Source organism: Podarcis tiliguerta, assembly GCF_965153285.1.
Source record: "Podarcis tiliguerta genome assembly, chromosome: 6".
Classification (NCBI taxonomy): Eukaryota; Metazoa; Chordata; class Lepidosauria; order Squamata; family Lacertidae; genus Podarcis; species Podarcis tiliguerta.
In genome coordinates this window covers 33688965-33715743 of record NC_139539.1, presented here as the reverse complement: position 1 = coordinate 33715743, position 26779 = coordinate 33688965, and the positions used below count along the sequence as shown (strand labels likewise).

The 26779-nt window shown below is 42.9% G+C and overlaps 2 protein-coding genes and 1 long non-coding RNA gene across 9 annotated transcripts in view; 1 reads left to right on the top strand and 2 right to left on the bottom strand.

Moving 5' to 3' along the window:
* Positions 1 to 9576, bottom strand: part of TRIM33 (tripartite motif containing 33) — a 54126-nt gene extending 44550 nt beyond the window's left edge. For 5 of the 7 annotated variants that reach the window (XM_083444253.1, XM_083444252.1, XM_083444254.1 and 2 more), the window contains exon 1: positions 9022 to 9559. In XM_083444253.1, the coding sequence (XP_083300379.1) occupies positions 9022 to 9544 (523 nt within the window). In that variant the 5' untranslated portion in view covers positions 9545 to 9559. Of the gene's footprint in view, positions 1 to 9021 lie in introns of all 7 variants that reach the window. The other 2 variants (XM_083444250.1, XM_083444251.1) reach the window with 1 other exon arrangement.
* Positions 9577 to 9672: 96 nt separating this feature from the next.
* Positions 9673 to 21929, top strand: LOC310679414. Its single transcript, XR_014512229.1, has 3 exons — positions 9673 to 10311; positions 16020 to 16140; positions 21690 to 21929. It is a non-coding gene; the product is annotated as an uncharacterized lncRNA (long non-coding RNA).
* On the bottom strand, positions 18954 to 25929 carry BCAS2 (BCAS2 pre-mRNA processing factor). The gene is made up of 7 exons (XM_083444603.1): positions 25742 to 25929; positions 25536 to 25628; positions 23185 to 23255; positions 22507 to 22668; positions 21042 to 21092; positions 19532 to 19612; positions 18954 to 19339 (listed from the first exon to the last, which is right to left on the bottom strand). The coding sequence occupies exons 1-7, from the start codon at positions 25832 to 25834 to the stop codon at positions 19213 to 19215; spliced, it is 678 nt and encodes a 225-aa protein (XP_083300729.1). The 5' UTR covers positions 25835 to 25929; the 3' UTR covers positions 18954 to 19212.
* Between the last annotated feature and the right edge of the window lie 850 nt (positions 25930 to 26779).

Sequence of the window (26779 nt, the reverse complement as noted above, 5' to 3'; positions counted from 1 at the left end):
TTTATCAGGAGAGAGGGAGGGAGTGAAAATCTGTTGGTAGTCCTTTACTTCTCAGTGGCTTTTGACACCATTGGCCATGGTGTCCTGCTGGAGAAACATGAGGTGGAAGTTTGAGGCACTGAATTATGCTGGTCCCACTCTTGCCTGCAAGGTCACTACCAGAGAGTAGCATTCGGATATTGTTGCTCAGCCCCGTAGCTTTTGAACTGTGAGGACTTGCAAGGATCCATTCTGCCTCCTATGCTATTTAACATCTAAATTAAACTGCTGAGAGCTGTCATCTGCAGATTCTGAGCACGGTATCTTTGGTATTATGACACGCAGCTCCATTTCTCAATTCTATTGGAATCAGGAGACACTGTGAATGTGTTATACAGGTGTCTGGAGACAGTTGTGGGCTGGATGGAGGCCAATAAACTGAGCCTGAATCTTGTTAAGACAGAAGTGTCATGAGTAGTTAATGCCTGAGTCCAGAAGTTAGGTGTAGGACCTGTTCTGGGAGAAGTTGCACTCCTGTTGAAGAAACAAGTTTGGGAGTACACCTGGATTCTATCTTGTCACTAGAGTTTTGTTTGGCTTCTGTGGTTATGAATGCTCATGCCCAGCTTTGTTGTGATTTGTTAACTACAGCTGTTTCTAGACCAGGATAACTTGGTCTCTGTTTTCCATGATCTGGTGACCTCCCATCTGGACTATTGTAATGTACTGTATATGGGATTGCCCTTGGAGATTTATGAAAGGTGCAGTTACCACAGAATGTGGCTGCTAGGTTGTTAAAAGCAGTAATCCAAAGGGACCAAGTGTCACCAGTCCTGAAAGTGTAACCAGCTGCCAGTGAGCTACTGGGTCCAAGAAACAGAGTTTGTGCTTATGTTGTATCAAGGCCTAAGCAGGTTAGAAGCCAAGTACAGTGGTGCCTCGCAAGACGAATGCCTCGCAAGACGGAAAACCCGCTAGACAAAAGGGTTTTCCGTTTTGGAGGTGCTTCGCAAAACAAATTTCCTATGGGCTTGCTTCGCAAGATGAAAATGTCTTGCGAGTTCCTGCGGGGTTTTTTTCCTCCCCCCCCCTTTTCCCAAGCCGCTAAGCCGCTTATCAGCTGATCCGCTAAGCCGCTTAACAGCTGATCCGCTAAGCCGCTTAACAGCTGATCCGCTAAGCCCGCTAAGCCGCTAATAGCGCTAAGCCGCTAATGGGCTTGCTTCGCAAGATGAAAAAAACCGCAAGACAAAGAAACTCGCGGAACGGATTATTTTCGTCTTGCGAGGCACCACTGTAACTAAAAAAGCATGTTCCCCTGTATCAGCCATGTAAGATCCTATGATTGGGAGGTAAGGCCTTGTGCTACTACTTGTTCCTGTCTGGTTGGCACTGACCTGTGATAAAGCCTTTTCTGTTCTAGCCCCCCATGGCGACTGAGGTGCATTTGCCTTCATTATTACTGACTTTCAGGAGGAAGTTTAAAACATTCCTGTTTCCCCAGATATTTGGTGGCTGAAAATATCTGGCAACCCTGAGATCATTGTTTGAATGTTTTGATTTTCATAACTTTTTAACTGATAAAAGTTGTTTTACTGTGATTTTTGCCATCCTGGGCTTCTTCAGGAAGAAGAGCTGGTAAATTGAATAAATAAAATCAATCCAGAACACAAACACAGAAGGCACTAGGAGAGAACATTAGGGGGGGAAAGGAGATGTAAAAAAGTGTGAAAGTGATTACTTCTCCAGTTCTCACTTGATTTTCATGCCCTTCGCCAAAAAGAAAAGGCACAAGACTGACCACTACTCCTGCTGCTGTTCCCTATCTACCTGTGTCACTCTCAGCACCATCACAGCACTGTGCTTTCTGCAACTGAGAACACACAGCAAGTCCCTCTAACTGTTGGCTGCAATCCTGCCCCAGCAGGCAAGGGTGAGAAGAAAACACAGTGAGGAATATAACAGCCAAATCCCCCTTGCTGTATTTCCCTTTGCCAAGCAGAGACAAAGGGGCTTTTACTTTGCTGCCTTCACCCCTTTTTCTCCTGGGGAGGAGGAGAGGTGGAGAGATGAAAAGAGACAGCGTAGTAGTACTAGTAGTAGTAATTTTATTTACTGCATTTTTCCGTCTATAAGACGGCCCCATGTATAAGACGCCCCCTATTTTGGGGGACTCAGATTTTTAAAAATGGGGAGAGATGTATCCATGCTTAAGATGCCCCCTAATTTGTAACATTACAGTGGTACCTCGGGTTACATACGCTTCAGGTTACAGACTCCGCTAACCCAGAAATAGTACCTTAGGTTAAGAATTTTGCTTCAGGATGAGAACAGAAATCGTGCAGCGGCGGCGGGGCAGCAACGGAAGGCCCCGTTAGCTAAAGTGGTGCTTTAGGTTAAGAACAGTTTCAGGTTAAGAATGGACCTCCGGAACGAATTAAGTACTTAACCCGAGGTACCACTGTACTTTTAGGAAAAAGCCTAGTCTTATACATGGAAAAATACGATATATGCCACCCATCTGACTGGGTTGCCCCAGCCACTCTGGGCAATTTACAACAATATATTAAAACACATAGCTGAAAACATATAGTTACAAGGAGGGGAAAGCCAGGAGATCTGAGCCATGGTGGACAACTGTACTCAAATACTTGTTTGCAAGTGAAATGGCAGCAGAACTTTTTAATATATGTGTAAAATACAGTAAGAACATTTCTGAAAACTATGTAACATCAAAAATTATGGCAGCTAGTTTTGCTAGTTTATTACTTTTGACAACACCAAAAGTAGTTACCCCATCCAAAGAGACAAACTCCAGTTGTGAAACATGTAATATGCACAATAGGGCCCATGCATAAACACTGGATGCATTTTATTATTTCTACATAACTATGCCTAAAAGGACAGCATAAACATGTTGCTTTAAGCAATGAAGAGCTAATTATATAGAGCAGATCATATTCTGTGCACTACTTCCAGAATATTTCATTAAATGGCCTTAACTTACCAAACACCCTTAACCAAACACCCTTGCCACATTGTGAAAAGCAAAGGGCTCTACATGAGACATTGCCATGCTATGCCTTTATGGCCTAACTATTTCACCATTCACACTACAGCTTGTTGCACCTGGAAGTGAGCAGTCACAACTACAGAACTGTCTGCTTCTGGAGAGAACCCCATTATAAAGCAGAACATGGCATCTTGCAAGCAGCACCCCAGTCCAATTACACACACACACACAAAATATTTCAGTCATTTTAGCCTTATTGTTTATCACTTCTATCAATAATTTTTAAGCCCTTTAAGCCCTTGCTTAAATCTTTAAAATTCTACAAATCTGTTGTTAAATGCTGCTAAATCAGCCTCAAATTTATCCAATGAGAGCACTGAACCGCAGACAGAACCAAGAATTAGATAAGCCAATTCATTTTGAAGGATTACTACAGCTTTAATGACTAGCTTATACTAAACTTCTCCTGGAAAGTCCACAGATGTATGGCTCATTTGAATACTCTTATGAACAGAAGAACACACGGTGTGTTTATGCAGCAAACTTAACCAACAGCTTTCCAAAAATAAATTTGCTCCATACCCAACTGAATTGGACAAGACCACCTTGACAAACTATTCATAAAATTCACTACACCTTGCACCAAGCCTCCTGCTACCCTAAAGCTTTAACTCATTGTCTGGAATGGATCTATCCATGTATCAAATTATTTTCATCACAGCAGATCCTGAGGTACACCAAAATTTGCACCTTAGAAACAATAACATCCAAGTGCACAGAAAAGATGGTTTTACTTACTTACAGTGCTTTGTTTTTGTTATTTCAAATCTGCAAAGAATACACAGGAAAAATCTCCTGGACCTGTGTAATGGAGAACCAGAAGCACAAACTCATTACTCCCCAGACAGACACAGTAGGATAGCTTAAATGTTACTATCCTTCCGTCAATCCAAAACTTGTTTGCCAGTTGATAGGCATTCTCCTCCTAAAGTCACATGTTGTAGGCTAAAGGTACAAAACCTAAGCCTTTACTGAAGAGACCTGTAATCTACTAGACTGACTTTTACAAGGAAAGGAATAACTCTACCCAGTGATACTGCACACTCTTTTGCACATATAATGTTCCAAATTCAATGTATGGCATCTCCACATAGGACTGGGAAAGACTCTTTTACTGACTTTTCTTTTTCTTTATGTCTATTTTACAATTTTAATATTGATAAGGTTTAATTGACTTTCATCACTTTTCATATGTTGCTTGTCTATCCCAGGACAAACTGTGATTTGTGGTGGTGGATGCTTCTAATGTCCTTCTTGTGAAAATGCCAAATGCCTTAGAGATTTTTATTTTTAGGTGACTAATTAATTAATTAATTAATTAATGCTCTCACATAATGGTTCACACAAAACAGACATCATCATAGTTCTAGTTACAGGTAGGTAGCCGTGTTGGTATGCCACAGTAAAAAAAATTTTTTTTTAATGCCTTCCAGTAGCACCTTAGAGACCAACTAAGTTTGTTATTGGTATGAGCTTTCGTGTGCATGCATACTTCTTCGACAGCATCATAGTTGAAGAGGCAGCCTGTCTCTCTCTCTCTCTCTCTCTCTCTCTCTCTCTCACACACACACACACACACACACACACACACTTTCCAAGACTTTCACTTCACGGCAGACCAGTTGCAAGAGTTATGAACAAACAGCTATACTTGCAGGAATATGTTAGCGCTACCACCTTTTTCCTGATAGAGGCTCTGCCCCGTTAATAGAATAAAAACTCAAAAACTGTGGTTTTCCCTGTCTCCATGCCAGAACGAATGATGAATTTATGCCTATTATATCAGTTGACGATACAAATATTCTTGTTTGGAAAAGAAAAAAGGCAACCTTCTATAGAAGGTTCTATATTTTAGTAAACACACTACTGCTTTCACTTTAATAACTCACTAAAGGCAGCCCTCCTCTACATTTGTCTATGTCAAGCGGAGGCAAACTCAGCCCTCCAGATGTTTTGGGACTACAACTCCCATCATCCCTGACCACTGGTCCTGTTAGCTAGGGATGATGGGAGTTGTAGTCCCAAAACATCTGGAGGGCCGAGTTTGCCTATGCCCTACTTATTTGCAGGGACAAATGCTCCCCCCCCCCATATATACATAAACTGGAACAGTGTTGAAACACAGCGCCTGTATTCAAACATAACACTAACTCATCATATACTACTACATAAGCAAGCAGGGCTATGCCCACGTCCTTCTCCCTTCCCATCTAGGGCAGCTACTTGGAGATCAGCAGCATTCGCCTTAGTTTTCAACTAACTGTGGTTTATGTTATGTACGAACTGGAACAAACAGATTAAGCATTTTAAGCATTTTTTTTTCAAAAAAACCAACTTCAAACTATGGTTTATGACCCTGGGCTGCACAGACAAAACACAGTTAAAGGTAAATTTCCATTTACTCAAAGGCATAACAGAAGACAAGGAGGAAGAGGAACAACTCATGAACATAACGCTAAAATTTGGTTTCACCTTTTATCTAACCAGGTCATTGTACTGCAATCTTCTCAGGATCCAAGACTAGCACATTAAAGTATGCTATTTATTCACTTAGGTTATTTGTACACTGCCCTTCATAAAAGTTAAATCCAGGCTTGATAGTCTTGTAATATACAATGAATCCTAACCACATTGATTGAGATCTGAAAACTAACAACAGAAATATCAGCTTTCATTTTTTAAAAATTTCAAGCCTATATGGTCACAGAAAATGAATGTGTTAGATTTTTAAAAAGTCAAAATACATATACTGCTAGAGCAGTATAGCAGTTGAGTCCCAAGTTTAAATGTCCTCCATGCCATGAATTCACTAATGTCCTTCAGCAAGCTACTGTCTTGTAACCTCCGATCTCTTCTGCAGTATGGCTATAATACTGATTAACTTACAAGGGTGTTGTTGGAAGGATATCAAGAGTGTTCAAAGTGCTACAAACACATTAGCAGTGCTATATAAATAGTGAGTATTAGAACAGTGTCCATATGTAATATATGCTACATTTCTTTATAAAATAGTATACCATAGTCCATTTTGGCTAACTAACCAATAATTATTGTCAGCTTATAAAATGATCTACTTGTTCAGTAATCTGCTGGCTTGACTTGATCTAAGATTTTCGTAGTTATCCAGAATAATGAGCCAAAATGGACTATGGTATTAGTTATTTCTCTGAAATAACTAACAAAATTGAAGTTGGAAAACACAATGGGATTGTGACCAGGCCTATTTAAAGTACAGTGGTGCCTCGTAAGACGAAAAGAATCCGTTCCGCGAGTCTCTTCGTCTAGCGGTTTTTTCGTCTTGCGAAGCAACCCTATTAGCGGATTAGCGCTATTAGCGGCTATTAGCGGCTATTAAAGGCTTAAGGGATTAGCGGATTAGCTGCTAAAAGGCTATTAGCAGCTTAGTGCCTTAGGAAAAGGGGGTGGGGAGCGAAAAAAAATCACAAGAATCGCAAGACATTTTCGTCTTGCGAAGCAAGCCCATAGAGAAATTCGTCCTGCGAAGCGCATTGAAAAACGGAAAACCCTTTCGTCTAGCGGGTTTTCCGTCTTGCGAGGCATTCGTCTTGCGGGGCACCACTGTATATGCAGTTCACAGACACTGCTGGTAAAGACAGATTTACCGTATTCACTCGAGTCTAATGCATCACTGAATATAATTGCACCTCAATTTTCAGAACCATGAAACCAAAAAAAGTATTTGCTGGCAAATGTAAATGTGCCATTGAATCTAATGCACAACTTAATTTTCGCAATTTAATTTGGCAAAAAAAGGAGAGCATTAGATTTGAGTAAATACGGTAGATATGACAACTAAACACTACTAAGCATTTTCTTGTAAAAAAAAAGTGCATGAAAGCTGCATGTATACCGCCATACATGATATTCATGTGTTAGAAAGCAACAACAGTTTCTAAGCACATACAGGCTGCCAAAAAAGAAGCATACACAATTGCCACCTGTGACCTATATAATAGCTCCAAACATTTTCTTATTGAGTATGCTTCAATGTAAGAAAGGCATCAACACTTAGAGGCCCCCAATCAAATGGGTCCCAACGAAACAAAAGTCAATAAAATATCTGCTGCTTCATACCCACCCACTTTATGGAAATATATACTGGGCATGTCTCCTTTAACATCCACTTAACTTGCGTCTCCAAAAGCTGTAAAACCAAACATAACTACTGCACCATGCCCATATATTACATATTTGTATCACATAGTTCAGAGACTCTGGATTCAGAAAGACAGTGATTCAGTCCACACACACCCCTCCAATTTTAGTTTCCCCCAGACTTTTTATCTTGAGCTGATGAGCAATGGCCCTATTTTCATTCCCACAGTCCCCAGTGTAGCTTGCCCAAGTGAATATTGAAAATAATGGTGGGTGTTGTTATGAGTTTATGGGTGCCAGACTCGTATAATCCATGGATCCAGCAAGTGTTAGAATTTAATCAACTCTTGGGGTGTTAAACTGAGGGCCGGACACATCTAATCCCTAGATCCAGCAATTGTTAACAGCTAATTAAGCCAAGCTACCTTCCTGTGCAGAGGAGATCTCCTGGATGGGTTATTAAGAAAACAAAGGATCAAGGGGCTCCTTGGAGATAGCAAATGGGTGGAGGCACCCACCAGCAAAATATAAAGCCAGAGTTTAGAGTAGAGAGGTGAGGAAATCAGTGATATGATGGGGGAGAGAGTCCAAGAGCAATGTTTAATGCCTGCTTGAATCCAATACTGTGGTTATAGAGAAACAAGACCCTTTTGGGGTGTTCAATACTGTGAACCTGTCCATTGTAGGCTCAGGTTGCATATATGTGTAAATAAACCATGTCACAAAGACACCACAGTCTCCACTGTGCCTCATTTCCAAAAGGAAACACAAACATTGGGTGAGCACCTGCAACCCCTGGAATCTTGCACTGCTCAGAGATTGGGGTGGCGTACAATGATATATTGAAAACAGGTTCAGAAGAAGGGGCACCTAGCATTACTAAAGAGACGTGATGTAAAGCAGAAAATTCTCCAAATCAGAAAAGTTTCCAACGCTTTATTTTTCTGCAGAACATTTAGTGTTTCAAAAGTTGATTAGTAATAACAAATGGGTGCCAAATACACTATTAGGCAAACTTGGCATTCAATGCTTTTAGCTTTGTTTACTAAGTAAAAGAAGCATTCTACGTTAGATCTCAGGCATTTAAAAGTTCTGATTTAAGTTGCCATATGCAAATCCCCCTAATTTCAATTCTTTTCCAGAAAACCTACATCACAGCTAGAGAGAGAGATTGAGAACTGCTGCAAAACCTAGAGTAACACGAGGGCAATTTCCTCGAAGGAGAATGCATTATTACAAATAATAAATCCAGCCAAGTTTGACAAACCTTTCATCATGTCATAAACTGTATTGCATAGAGTAGCAAGAGTACCATCTCCAGTTATTAATATTCTTACTTAACTGCTTTTAAAAGAGTGGCTGGAGATCCTAATTTCTTTTCTGTACAACGGATTCAACATGTGCTCTCTCTACAGCTGACTGTCTAGAATTTAAGATACTGTACACATAATATTCTTCAGTGCATGGCCCTGATGCTGCGAACCCGCCGTCTCCCTGCTGTAAACCAACAAGTGCACAACATCTGCAAGGGAAAAGACCGTCTAGGGTAACTTCAGCATATCGTTCCTCGCTACTCAACATCACCAGCAACACATCATTCCCTAATCTCTATTTCCCTGGATCCTCTTCCTATAGCTCTATCCACCTTGCCCTTGCTTGCTTTCCGCCCCCTTTCCCCGCAGCCTCTCATGAGAACCGGGCTTCTGGTCTTCACCCTCCACACCCCACACTCGCGACTCGAGCCAGAGCTGTCGCAGCTTAGTAACGGGGCGCCTAGTAACCTGGCCCGACTCCTCCGGCCGGGTCCACCCCAGGCAGCGGGGCATCCTCCCCAGTTAGACCTCCCCACTCACCCTGCTGGATGTCCCCGTTGGCGCCGCCGGGCACGGGCACGTTCAGCTGGCGCTCGGGCTCCGGCAGGCAGCGCCGGCAGAAGGAGTGCAGGCAGGGCAGCAGCTTCGGCTCGGCCTCCCGGCTCTGCAGGCTCTGCGCGCACACTGCGCAGGTGTCCAGCAGCGACAGCGGGCCCGGCGCGGCGCTGGAGAGGGCGGGGGGCGCGGGGCTGGGGCCCAGCGGAGCCAGCGGCACGGGGCCCGGCGCCGGGCCTACGCTCACCAACACGGGCGCCGCGGCCTCCGCCTCCCCGGGGCCCTTGTCTGCCGCCACCGCCGCCACAGCCAGGACCACCGCGCCGGGACTCTCCCTCTCCTCGGGCGCGGCGGGGGCTGGAGGGGACGGGGACGCAACGGCCGCCGCGGCTGAGGTGACAACGGCCGCCGCGGCGGAGGTGACAGACTCGGTACCACCCCCGGCCTGCCCGGCCTCCCCAGCCCCCTCCCCGCCACCGCCGCCTCCTCCTCCTTTGTTTTCCGCCATATTTCCTCCTTTGAACCCGACTCCCCGCTTTGCTCACGCACAGGACCGCGCATGCGCCCGCAAGCACGCTAGCGGCCTGCGCGCGCGCGGCCGACGTACATCTGGCGCGAGGTCCGCGGAGGGACGCCGCGTCCAGTGGGGAGGGGGCGGTGCTGGGCGTGTGCGTGCGCGCGCTTGGACGGTAGTAGCGGACGAGGAAGGCGGTGGGAGAGGCCCGAGGTTGAGAGGCGAAAGGGGGTCAGTTTTTTCCCCTCCCTCTCTGTATGGTGTTTAAAGGAAATAGCACGGACGTAAAGGAGAGCGCGAGCGCGCACGCTCAGGTCTGTAAGAGAAGCGGCGCACGCGCAGACAGAGATTCACGTTCTAAGCGTGGGTGTCTCGAGAGCGTTTGGCGGTTGGTGTGTGGAGGGAAACGAGGCTCGTGCCGGGGGCCGAGAAACGGTGCGGCGGGAGAGGAGTCGAGGCAGGGCGAGGGCGGGGCGGAGAGCGGCCCTTCACACTTGCCGGCTTCTCATCCGCGGTGTCTCTCGCTGAAAGAATTGGGGCTCCTGAGTGGGAAGAAGATAGGAAGCATAACGCCGGCAAGTGTGAAGGTCTAGTCCATTATGTGCGCATCGCAAAAAAGGCAATATTTGAATCTCCTCAGTTTGCACTGGGTTGTTTTGATTCTGCGCTTGGCTTGCCACGTTTCGAAATGATTTACAGTGCAGTCCAAACCTTGCCTACTCAGAATAGGCCCAGTTGAGTTCAGTGGGGTTTACTCCTAGGTAAGGTGGGCTACCGTTACACCCATGTGTGTGTTGCTGTTTTAATTAGATGTATTTTATTGTACCATGTGAGTTGCGTTGACCTAAACGTGTTTGAATGAGGTAAAGGTAAAGGGACCCCAGACTATTAGGCTGAGTCCTGGCTGACTCTGGGGTTGCGGCGCTCATCTCGTGTTATTGGCCGAGGGAGCCAGCATACAGCTTCCAGGTCATGTGGCCAGCATGACTAAGCAGCGCACAGAAACGCCGTTTACCTTCCCGCCGGAGCGGGACCTATTTATCTACTTGCACTTTGATGTGCTTTTGAACTGCTAGGTTGGCAGGAACAGGGACCGAGCAATGGGAGCTCACCCCGTCGCGGGGATTCGAACAGCCGACCTTCTGATCGGCCAGTCCTAGGCTCTGTGGTTTAACCCACAGCCCCACCCGCATCCCTCCTTTGAATGAAGTAAGGAATAAATCACAGTGCTAAGTCGGGGAACAGACAACTTTGTTGCATTGTCACCAGCAAGGCAGAACTGAGACCTCTGCCCATTTCTGGCCTCAGGATTTTATTTTATTTTTTCAGTTTCTCTCCTGCAATTGTCTTCAAAGTTTGAACACAATCAAAAGCATATTTAAATTATCTCCTGGTTTGAAGGCAAGTCATGGGACTTTAAAAGCTTAGGCTCTCTTGGGTCTCTGCTGCTTTCTGGATTGTCACCTTTTGGCCCAACCCCTGTTGGAGTTCTAATTAGTTGGATTATGGCTTCTTAGAAGGAAGCTATCCAGCATAACCTCTCAGATGCTTTCACAAGGACCATAAGGTTGTACCCTGGCTCTTTGGTCTCAGAAAGGGAAAAGTAGCCGTTTGATATCACCTAGGTGAAAATTAAGAGAAAAAATAAATGAGATCCCATTATTTGGATAGCATACGGTGAGTAAAACGTTTTTGGAGTATGCACCAATGGCCAGCCATTGGGTGGCATGAGAAGTGGTGGTAATGACTGTTGCCTGTCAGGAGGTGAACATGGTTATAAAGAAACCTTTTTCACAGTCATTTCAAATGTATTGGTGTTCTGTCTTTCCTTTAAAGATACAAAATAAAACCAAACACAGAGAATAGCTGTATGTGTAATGGGGTGGGGAAAGAAATTTTGCTAATGTTCACCATTTCTTTTAAAAATTGAGTTGGGGAGTAGAAAATGGACAATCTTGAAGTAACATAATTGGGGGAGGGGGAATCATACAAGGTAATCTGCCAGTGGACTGATTTTGAGTAGGAGCTGTTAGAGTTATCTACTCTTGGTCAGAAATTACATCACAGAATGTTCCCAATAGGTATTTTGAAAGTCAGATTACAATCATATACACACACACACATGGGACTAAGTCTCATTAAGCTTCTGGTCTGAATAGATGTCTATCAGGTTGCACTATTGTGAAACCCAAGTCACACCATGTTTGTAAATACAGTTCATTGCCATTGAAATATACCCTGCTTTTTCAGATGTATTAATATCGCAGCTAACTAAAAAATGTGGTGCCCTATAACGAAAGTGTACCTTAGTCAATTTAAGCAGAAGTAAGGGAATCAAATCCATATTTCGCCTAAAATAACATACAGAGGTCCACAGTGACCGTGATTTAAGCTCTCCCATGGAAACAATGGGACATACTTGGTTGGAGGGTTTCCCAAATTGATGCACATTGGGTTGGGTAGCTCTTACACTCTACGTGGGGCTACCTTTGAAGGTGACCCGGAAACTACAACTAATCCAGAATGCGGCAGCTAGACTGGTGACTGCCGGGACCACATAACACCAGTTCTGAGAGATCTGCATTGGCTCCCAGTACGTTTCCGAGCACAATTCAAAGTGTTGGTGCTGACCTTTAAAGCCCTAAACTGTCTCAGTCCTGTATACCTGAAGGAGCGTCTCCACCCCCATCGTTCAGCCCGGACACTGAGATCCAGCGCCGAGGGACTTCTGGCGGTTCCCTCATTGCGAGAAGTAAGGTTACAGGGAACCAGACAGAGGGCCTTCTCAGTAGTGGCGCCCACCCTGTGGAACACCCTCCCTTCAGATGTTAAGGAAATAAGTAGCTATCCTATCTTTAAAAGACATCTGAAGGCAGCCCTGTTCAGGGAAGTTTTTAATATTTAATGCTGTACTGTTTTTAATACTTGATTGGGAGCCGCACAGAGTGGCTGGGGAGACTCAGCCAGATGGGCGGGGTATAAATAATAAATTATTATTATTATTATTATTATTATTATTATTAGTTGGGCTCTAGGGCTGCTAGGAAGGATGTACAGGTTAATGTGATTGTAGGCCCAATGCAAGTCAGCAAAGTGGTGATGCTGCAAAAAAGAGGAAGAAGCAAATCCGGTTTTGAATTTATTAAGAGAAGCATTCAAGACATAAGAGGTAATGACACTTCTCGCTGTGACGCTTATTATAGGTCTCTGAAGTGCTGCATCATGTGTTCACATTTTAATTATACAAACAAACGAGAAGATTCTGAAGACAAACTCAGAGTTGAGAATAGCATGCAGAAGGCAGTAGACATTTTCACTTAAAGAAAAGTAGCTTGGGGAAGAGGATGTGGAATTAATTTTTATATATTTAATGGATTCATTTAAGAAGGATGAAAAATGAGTTGAAGTTTTAACCAAATTTAGGTTAGATTATGTATAACTAATTGTAAACAGCTGGGCAGTGAAATGCTGCTCTAGGAAATAGAGAATAACACTTCACCAATGCTATAGAAAGGTGTGAATCCAACATGAGTCCAGCCTTTGCTTCAACTATAATTGGATTAACTGGAATTATCTCGCCAAGCTAATTTCAAGACTTCTTTGCCTTTGAGGGTATAAGTGATGTTGTTTTGGCTACAGCTGTGAAGTACTTCTGAGACAACTAATTTTGCCTGATCTGGAACAGTTTTGCATTCTTATTTCTGAATTCACACCCATTTTCAAACTTTTTGTGGACTACTTGAAGCTTGCTAGCGTTCTCGATGGATCATTTACACATTTTTTTGTTCTGCAATGTATAATAGATTTCACTTCTGAATTAAATTTGAATAAAAAATAACTTTCTTCAGCACTGGTCTATTGAAATCCAGCACTGTGTTATGAAATCATATTCCTAGACCAGGCTGCTAAGAAAGGCCCCTTTAAATCATAGTAAAAAAAAAAGAGAGAGACAGCTCATAATAATTATATCACAGGTCTTAGGTCAGGGGCTTGTTAAGTAATCCATTCATGTTTTAAATGGTTCTGAACTGCACCGGGGTGGGGTGAGAAAGACAACTAAATTGAAATTCCCCATACATTTTTGCTACACACTAATGCCAGTTACGGAGAAAAGCAGTGCCAGTTCCAAACCCTCCCATTCAGGCTGACCTCAGCCCTATGGTGGTTTTCCCCACCAAACCCCTGGGGACCCACATTGGCCTCCTCAGGCCCCAGGATATATTGGTTTACCTTTCTGGACGACCTACTGATACACTGTATCTTGACAAACATGACATAGAACAGCCTGATCCCCTCCCAAATGTTGATTCACCTGGGAGTAGGCTCAACACTGAGGTGGGCAGAAACAGCCTATCCCCTGAACACCAGTTTTCCACGATTATTCTGGTACATGCCAAGGCTAAAATGTGATTTCTACAGCAAGCCAAGTTGTTAGGGGAAAGTATCTTCTGCCTGAAACTAGGCTATTCAGCAGGCTATTCCAGACCTTCCCCCTTGACTAGAAATACCAGGTTATAGCTAGCTTCAGCCTACTAGCTAAGGTGTCAACACTCTGTGGCATAGTGAGTGGACAACCTGCCCTATGGGGCTGGGAAATGGGGTGGGGGCATGTGTGAGATGTGCTCACAGGGAGTGTGATTTGAGGCATTCAAGAACATTAAAATTCAGGGCCATTAAATTGGCATTACCTCATTCTGATCCACACCCCCAGGGGAGACCTGTCCTGATAAAGACAGAAAACATGGTGGCAAAGGCATGCATAAACAGGCAGTGGAGCACAAGGTCCAAGTCCATGTGGTTGGAGGCAACTGAGATAGGCAGTTCCAATCAGGAAGACCACCTTAGAAGAGTCAACGCCCTTTTTTCTCCAGCTTTGTGTTCTCCCTGTGCTAAGGAGGCTAATCTAGCCCTTTCTTTTTTAAAAAAACACCACCTTTATTATCAACTAACTTTGAGCTGACATCACATCTCAGTGTTTTACTGCATTTGTTCTTTGTTTCATTGTTCTATTTTATTGTATTGTATATATTCTATCATATTTAATGATAGTGAAATGATAGTTTCATTTAAACTGCTTTGGAGATGTATTTTGGCTGGGAAATCCATTACTTATATTCTATTAATAAACAAAACATCTAACGTTTGATCTATTTTTAGATTTCACAGAGGAATCTGCTTAATATATATAATGACTCATGAGATGGGGGAAATCCCCATAAGGGTGTTACATATGCATTCAGAAAGCTGAGAATAAGGAGGATTTATTGGTCATGGGGGGCAGGGACTAATACAACCACTATAGTCTGCAGCATCACCTGGGATCAGTAATGTGGGACAGAAAATCTTCCAGTGTTTCATTTTTTCTGTTGAAAATGTTCTGCTTCATAGATTAATTAGTAACTGTGAATGTCAGTTTCAAGTAAGTGTTAGACAAGCTGGCAATCCCCCCCCCCCCCTTACAAGCTGAATTAGATCACTATAAGGCATTTCTGATTTCTCTAAGTGAGCTAGTTCAAATTTTCTGGAAAACCCACATCACTGCCTGTGATCATTCTTTAGACACTGCCATCTCCTTCAAAAGATTCAAGGTTTACAAAAGAAAAGAAACTTTATTGTGGGTTTTGTAATATAAAATTTAGACAAATGGCTGCATAGTAAGCTACCCCATTGGATTCCAGTCTGCAGCATATTGTGAAAGGATTCATATATCCTAGTAGAAGCTTTAAGTTTTGCATCAATATGACAAAAAATTCTAATCTCAGTGATGAGAAGATATATCATCTCTCGGACCTTTTCCAATTTTATTTGAACATATATTAAAAGGTTCCATCACATTTTGAAAGATGCATTCTCCCCCCCCCCCCCATCACTGGCATTGACTACCTCCGGCCCAGAGCGCTTCTCACACACCCTTTGTTGCCCAACTGCATCACAACAGCCCTGCTGCCAATGGGTCTAACACTCCAGGAATTGCTGCCACCACCCTCCCACTTACTCCTGCAGTCCTAGGAGAGAGAGAACCCGGAGTGCACTAAAGCAATTATTTTTAAAAGGGTTCTGGACTAATGCCCCAGCACTCCTCAGCTCAATCTGTACCTTTGCTCACCTGCCATGGAACAGCAGTAATGTTTGATGTTTTACTGTTAGATATTTTAATTTCTTAGAAGCTGCCCAGAGTGGCAGGGGCAACCTTGTCAGATGAGTGGCATATAAATAATAATAATAATAATAATAATAATAATAATAATAATAATAATAATAATAATAATTTATTATTTGTACCCCACCCATCTGGCTGGGTTTCCCCAGCCACTCTGGGCGGCTTCCATAGAAACCCAAAAACACTAAAATATCATACATTAAAAAATTATTGTTGTTGTTGTTATTGTTATTATTTTACCTGTGTAGGGAAATCATATATGGAATGACCTTAATCACTGTAATAATTTCTCCTTAACATCTGAATCAGGAGAGTTCATGGACCAGTGCTTGGATGGAGTGGTGAGATGGATGAGGAAAAACAAATAAGAGCTTAATCTTGGCAAAACATAGGCACTACGGGTAGAGTGGTTCTCATACCTGAGAAACAGGTCAGTTGCCTACCCTGGCTACCCTAAAGGAGCACGTTCACATTCTAGGGGTGCTTCTGGATCAAGTTGTGTCACTGGAGGCCCAGGTAACCTCAACAACTAAAAGCACCCTTTAATGCTGCAACTGGTACAATAGCTATTACCATTTCTGGACTGGGAAAGTTTGGCCAGAGTAGTTCATGAATTGGTTACTTAAGAGTACATTGCAGTAATCCAGTCTTTTAAGTGGGGCTTTCCCTGGGCTTGATATGGAAACAGCAGCTAGTGCAGAATGTTGTGGCACGATTGCTGACGGCAGTGTGACCTGCCAAGAAAATCAACAACAACGAGTGCTTCTGAACAATAATTAAGGACGAGTTTTTCTTTCTTGGCCAAGTCTCCAAGCTCAGTGATGCACTGTTGAGGCCAGAAAGTTGTTATGTGAGGAGGATGAATTTTCTTGCAGAACATCCACGCCAGCTTCACTTACACACCCTCGAGTGGGTGCAGGTACTATAACTGCCTGGTATGTTCTTTGATCCTGCCCAGATTTCTCCTAGAAATTTCAGTAATCATTCATCACCAGTTCAAGTGTTACACAGGTCATTGTAAGAAACAAGCCATTTTTTCTCTAAAAGCCAGAACCATGAAAAAGAGACCAGAGATGGTTTACAAGTTGGAAGTCATGAAGAAATGTTAATTGGGTGACACTGACAGCAAAGCGCAAAAGGGTGGTTAGGAAAGCCACTAGTCGGGAAAAGAAATGAGATAAATGACTAAAAGCAACACATCAGTTGAGGTCAAAGAAACTTATACCAGGTCCACTTGGTACAGCAACTACACGGTGGACTTGGGTGAAGGTATTGAGGGGGTGCTCATCAGATTTTCAAATGATGACAGAGACGAGTAACAGTTAAGGTAACAGTTCCAAGACTTAAGTTTTTATTGAAGACAGATTTTTAAAATAAAAAATGCAGGTGACTTTCTTCTGCCAAGTATTATTGGTGGAATCCTGCAATGTCTATCCACCAAGAAAACAGTCACCTTCCTCCTGCCAGTTGATTCCCAATTATCGGGTTAGTAACATGCTTTTGGAAACTGGACTTACTGATGAACAATTCTGATTTTGCTCTTGTGGTATGTACACAGACAGTGCAACCTACTTTCCTGCTTAAAGAAAGTGTGGTTGGAGACTTGGACAGCGGAAGCATTAGCCTTAAGAGGGCTAAATCCAGATCTCCTGTTGACGCAGGCAGTGCAGATGGAGAATTAAAATTCCTCAAGCCCTTAAGAAACCTCTGGATAAGGAACTGTGAAAAGATGGCTTGTAACTGATTAGGTGATAAGCTGCTAATACAGGTAAGTGGATTGTAATGGATGAAATAGATAGGTCACCACCTTTTAGATCCTAGCAACAAGGACACCCAAGCCAACCCCAGTGAACATTTCAACTCATCTCCCTTTATACCCCCCACTCACTTTCCCTGTTCCTCAGAAGGAAGTCCACCTTCTCCTACTTCTTGGTGTCATATCTTCTACAATACTGTCCAGCACTTGTAATTTCCAATTATTTGGCACACTTCCTTTTTCATATTTTAGCCCCTTCTTAATGTCTTCTTCAGTAGCATAACCTTTCCCAAAGCTGCCCAGGTAAGGACTACCATTAGAGACTACTCTTATCAACCAGTTCCCTTTTTCTGTGCCTAGTACACGGCCGTGATTACAGATGATACAGATACTAACTGGATATTTGAAAAACCTATCTCAAAATGGGAAGTCTTCCAGCCACCACTCCGTTAATTCCTCCATGCAGATCAAAATCTGAGTCCTGCCCCAATTTTGTCCTTTCACAAACTCCTGCCCTCAATCCATCAGTGGGGCAGAGGAGCAACAACAAACAAACGCCAGCTCCCTCGGCCTGTAAAGCGAGATGAATGCCACAACCCCAGAGTTGTCTGCGACTGGACTTAACTGCCAGGGGTCCTTTACCTTTACTAGAAGAAATAGGCTTAGGGACAGCTGATAACAAAGTTGTCCACTTTTTGTCAATGCTTCTACAGACCAGGAATCGTACTTGTAAACTTTTTTGAGGTGTAGGATTAGTGAAGTCAGTGAGACAGGGCCTGGCTTACCAAGAGATGCACTTTCTAATATTAGACATTAGTGTGATACACAAGCATAACCCATTCATTACCTGCTGTTGAATACTTCTATTCACAGGTCCATTGATGTCCCCTGGTCCTTCCTTGTCTTAATGTTAACTGAACATACATCCCCACAGCAACATGTGCTAAGAATGCTCTTGAGTACGTCACTATGAATGCGTACTATTACAGTGGCATAGTAAAGATTTTGAGACTATTGCCAAACTTCACAACCAACTCTGCTCAAAATACTAGTAGCCTACCATCAACGTGTTCAGCAGCTATGGCAGGAGGGTCATGAAACAGGCTCTCACCTTTGTAACCCATTTTTTAGAAGCAAAGGTATACCTTTCACTTCTTAAGTAAGGACACATGAAGAATCCCACCAGTTATACAATTTTAACCAACTGCTTGATGTACAAACTCCTGAATGATACATATGTTTGGTCTCACCTTGCATATTTCTGAAAAATATGCAAGTTACATTTTTTATTAAGTTTATTAAGTTACTTAAGTCTGAGCTACAGTAGTGCAAATAATTGAAACTCTGAAGAAATCGGATTTGACAAAGACCCTTTAACACCCGAAAGCTTGTATTCCTTCCTAACAGCTATAGCTGGCAGCATTGGCACCTCTAATATAACTTAGAAGTAGTAACTTTTCATTGCTTTGTTTTTACTAGAACACAAATTAAGTTGAAAAATGTTTATTTTTAGTTATTTTAAAAAACTGGAAACATACACAAACAACAAATCTGCAACATTCACGCCAGAAATTGGGAAATTCAGTAAATCCTTTTAGGAACACTTCTGTTCCTTGCAATCAGTTTTTCAGCAATCAGTTGCACAAATGACAGCTCCCCCCCCCCCACACACACTAAGAAATTAGAATTTACAGCCATGCACAGACTTCAGTTTTTGTGTTTTGCAGCTAAAGGCCAACGCAAGTCTCAGAAGTCCTGTTGGATGTTTTCTTTGTTTGCCTCTCCATGTTGCTGCTTGATTTGAGAAATTTCATTTTCCAGTTGCACAATAGTTCGTTCAATCTCATAGTTTTTACTGACCAGGGACACCCACCTGAGGGGGGAAAGAGAACAAAAATTAAATTACCATAGGCTTCCTTAATGCTAGGTTACCAGTTAAGGGAACAAGTTGGAAGCACACTGGTTGAGGGAAGCCAATCTCTATTGAGACTTCCAACTGGTTTTGTATGAGGTTGTGTTCCTCCCTGAAAGAGAAGAGGCAGGGAGCAAAGTTCAAGAAACTCACATAGATTCCATCTCTCGAAGTTTAGCACCAGCTGTGAGCTGCATGTTCTTCCGCTGCCAGTTAAGGTCTTGAATGTGTTTCCTGAAGAAAAGGGTGACATACTGAATCACTTGCAGTCATTTATTCTGCTGCCCTCCTAAGTCCACAGACAAGTGGAATAGACTGTACAATCACATATTCAGCCCTAAAAGCAGGAGCTTGGACAACTATTTTGGACTATCTCAGAAGCAATGTTAAGAGTTCTGAAAGACTCTGGATTCAACACTTTAATGCTTTGGCCACACCTATCACTGGCATGCAGCCTTCAGAGCTGGCCAACAAGGAATGTGATCCTCGGGCTAAAAAGACCTGTTAGCCACATCTGATCTAGATCCATTATCCAGAAGTAGCACCTCTTGTGGACTCCATCACCATTCAGATCTCTAAAAAACAATGTACATATGCTTCTTGAATTAGTCCTTGTATGGCACTCCTAATTCTTTTCTTCTGAATTTCTTCTCAAAAAGCATTTTATAAGTAATTATGAATGACCTTTTAGTTTTAACGGTGGCCCTAGCTAGCCATGCAACTTAACAGACAAGGATTCAGGAGCAGGAAACATGAGCTCATCCCTGCAATTTGGATCTCTACAATATTTTATGGCACTGATGGTTAGGAAAAAGGGAAACTACATCTTTTTCAAAGTAAATTAATCATGTGCATTAAGAGAGATCCAGGAAAGAGTTCAATGCAGCACAAAGGAGATTGTCAGTGATCTCCCTTTCTCCCCCACAAAGGGGTTCTCCCAGTTCCTCCAGAGCCAATTTGAGGGAGGTGTGGAAGCATGTAGAAGGAAGGGGGAAGCTCCCCCGTACTAGCAGAAGTCCTTGGATGGGGTTCTGCTAGAAGCAAGGCTTTTTTTAAACAGAACTCACCAGAGCTCAGTTCCAGCACCTCTCAGGTGGGCGTCATTGCCATTTTAAGAGAACAAGGGAGGTGTTCATGAGGACTTCCAGCATGTCTTTTTCTAGAAAAATAGCACTGGCTAGAGGGACCCGTAAGTTGAATCTGGCCCTCTGATTCAAACTACTGACAGAGCTAACTTCATGTCATTCAAAAAAACAAACAATCTACAACAAACAGCTTCACTCCCAGAAATGAGTATCATTCTTGAGCTGTTTATCATTCTTGAGCTGCTTCTCAAGGAGTTGTCTCCAGAAAATTATCTAAGGGAAACAGAGCCATCTAACCATTTTGTATCTAATATTTGGAAACGATGAACTAGTGAGACCTTCATAATAACCAAGAGAATGTCTAAAAACAGCAGTAACCCCAAATTCCAAAATGAAAGAAAAACATATTTAAACGTTTATTTCTTGTACAATCCCATGTATACATGAAGAATTCAAAATACACTGTACTAGAATGCATATTTTGCAATCTGCAACAAAGACTAAACTCTTATACATTAGAGCCCCATAAACTATAATTCCATTTTTATTCCAAAAGGCAACTGAAAAACAGGACTCACCTCAAACTCTGCAGCTCCTTTTGTGCCTGTTCAATCATATGAACTAAATGCCTATCAGCAAAGAAGAACACTAGTTCAAAAAATGATTCCAGTAGAGAGTTCAAGTAATGCAATGTACTGATCTATATTTTATCTTAAGCATAACTTAAGCTAACTGGGGTCTTTAGCTTAACTCTGTTCGTATGTCTCTTTACAGTGCTGTAACTCTATTGATCCCTGAAACATAAGAATAAAATTTGGTACACAGGACACAGTTCTATGTTTGAACTTCAGATACCAACTTAATACCCACAGTAGTTTAAAGAAAATCAGTTTACCCAAACCACATTAATTGGCCCATCCCATATTCCCAGTAATGCTAATATGGCACTTGGTGTCCATTCTTGTTTAATTAATTACTAGTAAACCAAGCTGACATGAAACTTTTTTCTAGATTAGACACTTTTAAGTCATGAAAATTCAATATTTCACTGAGAGAAACAAATATGGTAGGATTCACAGTAAAGCATGCTGTGTGTATGTCTTGTGTAGTTTTATGAAATTTCTTATTGCTTTCCATTGGTGTATACCACTTTGATACATTTTGTAAAAAGGAGCACAGAAATCCTGAAATAAAACAACTACTTTATTGTCCCCTCCTTTCTGCAGCAGCCCCTCCAGCTCCCTGAAAATAAGGGGTGAGAGAATGGGATCCCTGAGATTGAGTGGAGGCAACTTCTACTATGCCAGCTTCTAATAATCAGTGAAATTTTTCAGGGACCAGTGTGGGGGAGTCTGACATGGTAAAGGGGGGCAGGGAACTCAGAACCCACCAGCACCATTACACACTCTTAACTCTCAATCCAGGGCTTAGAGCTTTTGCAATTCCCTACAGCAGGCATGTGCCTACAGCAGCACGGACGTTTTGGGGGTCTAATCTAGCCCACCAGTCGGTTTAATCTGGCCCTCGTGGCAGTTTATTTCCTGGGGTAAAATCCTAAAAAAAAGCTCAACTTTGGGGTAAAATCATGAAAAAGCTCAACAATTTCAACCCTAAAAGCGGTCAACAATTTTGGTTGGCCCTCATGGCCCTTCACTTCATCAAATCTGGCCCTCTTTGAAAAAAGTCTGGACACCACTGCCCCACTGCAAAGTTGACGTTCTGACTTGCAGCATCTTCTCTAATCTTTTCAGCTTAAAAAACATTCATGTGGTGAATGAAGATCCACTGAAAGAAGGAATAAAACCAATTCTTGACCTTTTTCAATGATGAAGTATCCAATAGTATATGGCTCTTATTTTTTACTTGCAGGTGTGAAAGTGCTAAGGAAGGAGAGGTAGGTTCGGTTCTCAGTAGCAGGAAAGACAGCATTCCATTGACTTCAAGACTGATTTTTTGAAAGGTTTTCCGTTATCACTTTGGAAGCATTTCACAACTAGCTAGCCCTTTTTAAGAAATGACTTGAAGGAGACACAAATATCGTACTCGTTATACACTTTCCAGGCATTGCAGCCATACTGAGACATCAACTCCAAATTCTCAATTCGGACTGCCTGGTGCTCCAGCTGAGCCATTGAGTTATTAACACATTCTTGCCATGCTGTGATGTCATTCTTCTGCCCAGAGGATGGTGCAGGCAGCTCATATCTGTGAAGAAAACAAGAGAAATTATAGTTCAGGAACAACAGTTTAGATGGTTTGAAGTTTAAAAAAGTCATTGCACTGATCATGTCCATGACTAATTTTTATCAGTGAAATAGATGTGTATCAACAGCGTTCAATAGCTCAATAAACGCTAAAGGCTATTTAAAATACCTGGGGAGCACAACAATTTTGGTTCATTTGTCTAGTTTCAGGCACATGTAGTCCTATTTGCAGAAGTATGACCCAATGTCTGCTTTCTCCAATGCTATCAGCATGAAGAAACTTAATCTCTTTTGCTAAAATGCTGTACTGTATTATAATTCCACAAACAGACCTACAAGTTCCTTGAAGACATAACAGACCACTAGCTATTGTTCCAACAGAGTATGCCTGCCACCCTGAGGCAAGAACTAGAACATCACATTTTAATACTTTTCAGACTCCTGCATCCAAACCTTAGTTCTTTCTAGATTATGACTTCGCATAGATGGTACACCCCACAGAAGGTCTCTGAGTTACCTTTTCATGCTCAACAGTTCTATGGGCTGTCGGGCTGCTAGGCGTTCAAATTCATTCCGCATTATTTCAGTCTATGAAACACAAGAAGAATTACTTGCAGTCCGGAAGACGATAACCTAAAAATTCTAAATATGATCACACATAAGAAACAAAGATCTAGACCTCAACCCGACACCAAAAAAATCACTTCGTTCTAAGAGAGGTCCCCTTTGTCCCTGGAACTCCTGAACACATTCAGGGTACTTCATGTATTCTAGGGCTCAGCCCACGCTTTGGCAAAAAATAGTATTTTTCAAAGCACTTCTAGGACTTACAAATCAGGGAGCTCCCAGTTCAAGTTTTACCTAGTCCAGAAAGTCACAATGTGACTTTAGGCAAACCACTTTTCTCTCAGTCTCTGCCATTTACAATATAGAGATAATATACTATCCTGCCTTACAGAACAGCTGAAAATATAAAGATTCCCAAGGTAATGTATCTTGAACATTGCAAAAATCTATGTAATATAAATATGAGATGTTCTCCATTCACTTGCCCCTAAACACTGAGAATCTTTTTTCTACTTTTGCATCTTTCCTTATATGTTTTGAGAAAAACAACACTTATACTCCAATTTCTCTTCAAGCAAAACATACTTATCCCTGCACATTTTTTAGGATGGAACTATATCACAGTAATCAAAATCAGGCCCCACAATTAAGAGTTCTACTTTTATTTTAAGTATCCAATAAAGTACTGCTACCTTAAAATTTATTAAACAAGTTAACAGAAACCAGAGGTGGTTTCATGTTTATACCTAAAACTAGTAACTCAGGTGAAGCTGTTACTTTAGAAGCTTTTGCTATGCTGGGACCCTACAATACAAAATAGTTACGGCAGTGCCCTCTAGCGGCTTGATTTCTATTAAAATATTCATTGCTCACTTGGAGACAGGCAGGAAAAACTGTTTTACATTTGTTGGAAATACCGCTAACTACTTTTGAAGTTGAACACTGGCTTATTTTTATTCGTACCTTTATTGCTGCCAGGCTACAGTTAACTGCTTTATTAAGGTATTTAAAAGAACTTTGCAATGTAAAAAGAACTTTGCAATGTCTTGACCCTAAAAGTCAGCCTAGAAATTTCTTAAATATTTTAAATAGCTTTTCTAGATTAACATCCTTAAACTGCTTTTTTATTGTGTATTTTTAATTATTGTAAACAACCCTGGATATTTTATAAACTGGCTACACATGTAAAACAAAACCAACAAGCACTTCAAACTATTGCCTACTGAGACAATTCCAAAAGGTGCGTCTTAAAGACTCAACCCTGACCTTAAGTTAAATTGGGGGGGGGGGGTCCTGTATGCCAGGCGGTGGATTTCGGGGAATCTTGCTACACTGCAAAGAGAAGCACACCCCTGCAAAGTAACTTCTCATATGCGGGAAGCATTGAGTCTGCTATCTTGGCCCACCAAGGCTTGTGCCACATTAAGTCCTTTGGACCTTCCTTGGAGGTTGTGAAGCAGAGGTTGGATGGCCACCTGTCATGGGTGCTTCAGCTGAGATTCCTACATTGCAGGGGGTTGGAGTAGATGACCCTTGAGGGTCGCTGCCTACCCTACAGCTTGATGATTCCATCATGACCAGCCAAAAGTCTGTTTCACTGTCGTTGCGGGCATTGCAAATACTCGCACGGCCACTTCTCGTAGTTCCGTGACAGGGATGGGGAAATTATCGCTCACCAGAGATAGTTATGACTACCATTCCCATCAGCCCCAGCCAGCGACCATGGATGCTGGGAGCTGCAGTCCAAGTACCGGCAAGTCCCAGCTCTGAACCCAAGGACCAGGGTCGGATTTAGGTTTGATGAGGCCCCAAGCTGCTAAAGGTAATGGGGCCCTTTATATGTCCATCTGTCCTTTGTCAACAACAAATTGTCGCAGTTTTTTGTGTTGAATATATGCTATATATGCTAAAGCCATTTGCACACAACAAAATATTTTATCAAAGTAATTGTTGAACTGAAATACAATGACTTACATCATAGGAGCCTACACAACACAAAACACTGTTGCTGTATGTAGCTTTTATTTTATTTGTCGAGTATTTTTTACCTTATATTTCTGAAATGTACATCCAGTTGTGTTTTTCCTTTACATTTTTGGGGGATCCCAAAGAGATTGGGGCCCTAAGCTATAGCTTGTGGGGTTTTTTTTGTTTTTTTGTTTTGTTTTTTTTCAGGTGGCAAGCCCTTCCTACCTGGGCACATCAGAGATTGAACCTAGGACTTTAAGCTATAGCTTGTTTAGCTTATACGTAAATCCGGCCCTGCCGAAGACACTTGAGCCCGGCGGGCGCCTTCCTCACCTCGAAAGCGCTGTAGTCGGGCGCCGTCAGGTAGCTCAGGTAGTTCTTGGTGGGCCGGTAGCGCCGCGTCTCCTCCTCCACCAGCGCCGCGGCCTGAGGGGAAGACAAACGAGCGAAGCGGGAGACACTCGGTCAGAGGGACGCAGGGAAGACCCGGCGTCCTCGCCGCCCCCCCACCCCCACCCGCTGTCCCCCGCCCCACTCACCGCCTCTCGCACGCCCGGAGCCTCGTAGCCTTGGTCGAAATAGGGCAGGGCGTCCACGGCGACTTCGCCGGCCACCAAGCCCGGACCCGACATGCCGCAGCTCCCAGCGCCCGCCCGCGCGCCTCAAACTTCCGTCGCGTTAAGATTGCGCGGCCGCCGTCTCCCCGACATCCACTTGTGCCACTGCGGCTGCGCAAATTTAGGTCTCCGGCGCGAAAGGAATCCCCTCGCGGCTCCCGGCGCCTGCGCGTGTTCGACTACACGGCCCGGCAAGTCATGCTGCTGCTCCCCCTGCAGGGCGGCGTAAGGAACAGCAGGAGCAGCGGCACCGAAATAACAGAGACAGATTAATGCAAACAACAGTGATTCAAGCGGTGTATCTTTTTCAATGCTGGAGAGTAACACTACATACCATACATACACACGTTCTCCTTTCCAAGGCCTCTGGTTAATGGGTTACACGTGCCCACAGCATAAATGGTGTCCCCAGCCGCTGGGATTTTTATTTTTCCCTCCTTTCAGGCCCACTTCCCCAATTCACACACCAATCCGGTTTAATCTGTTGCCACAGTGCAGTGGACTTTGTGCAAGCTCTCTATATGGTATTATTGTTTTAACAGACATATATTTCACTGCACAAACCTGTAACTTTTCCCAAAAATGATGTCCCTTTTAAACCAGTGTTTTTTCTACTTCACACTGTTCAATACCAATTCTCCACTGACCAGGGTCACAGGGTCCATTTCCTTTTTCCGTTACAACCCATGAGGGAAGGAGCTAAGCAGTCATAGGCTGGAGTTAAGAAATGATAGGAACAAGAAGCTGTTGCTGTGAGGAAACTAGTGGGCATCCAGCACCTCTAAAGCCATAAGTGGTTCTGAGAACTGGTCTGCAGTTCATTCACTTTCTGCAAGGGGTTCTGTACTACATGATCTCTGCTAACAGATGAGTATGGAAAACTGCTTATTTGTTGCTGGGCTCCATTGAAAACAGCTCCATATAAACCAGGAAGTGACCACTCCAGACAATGGAATGACT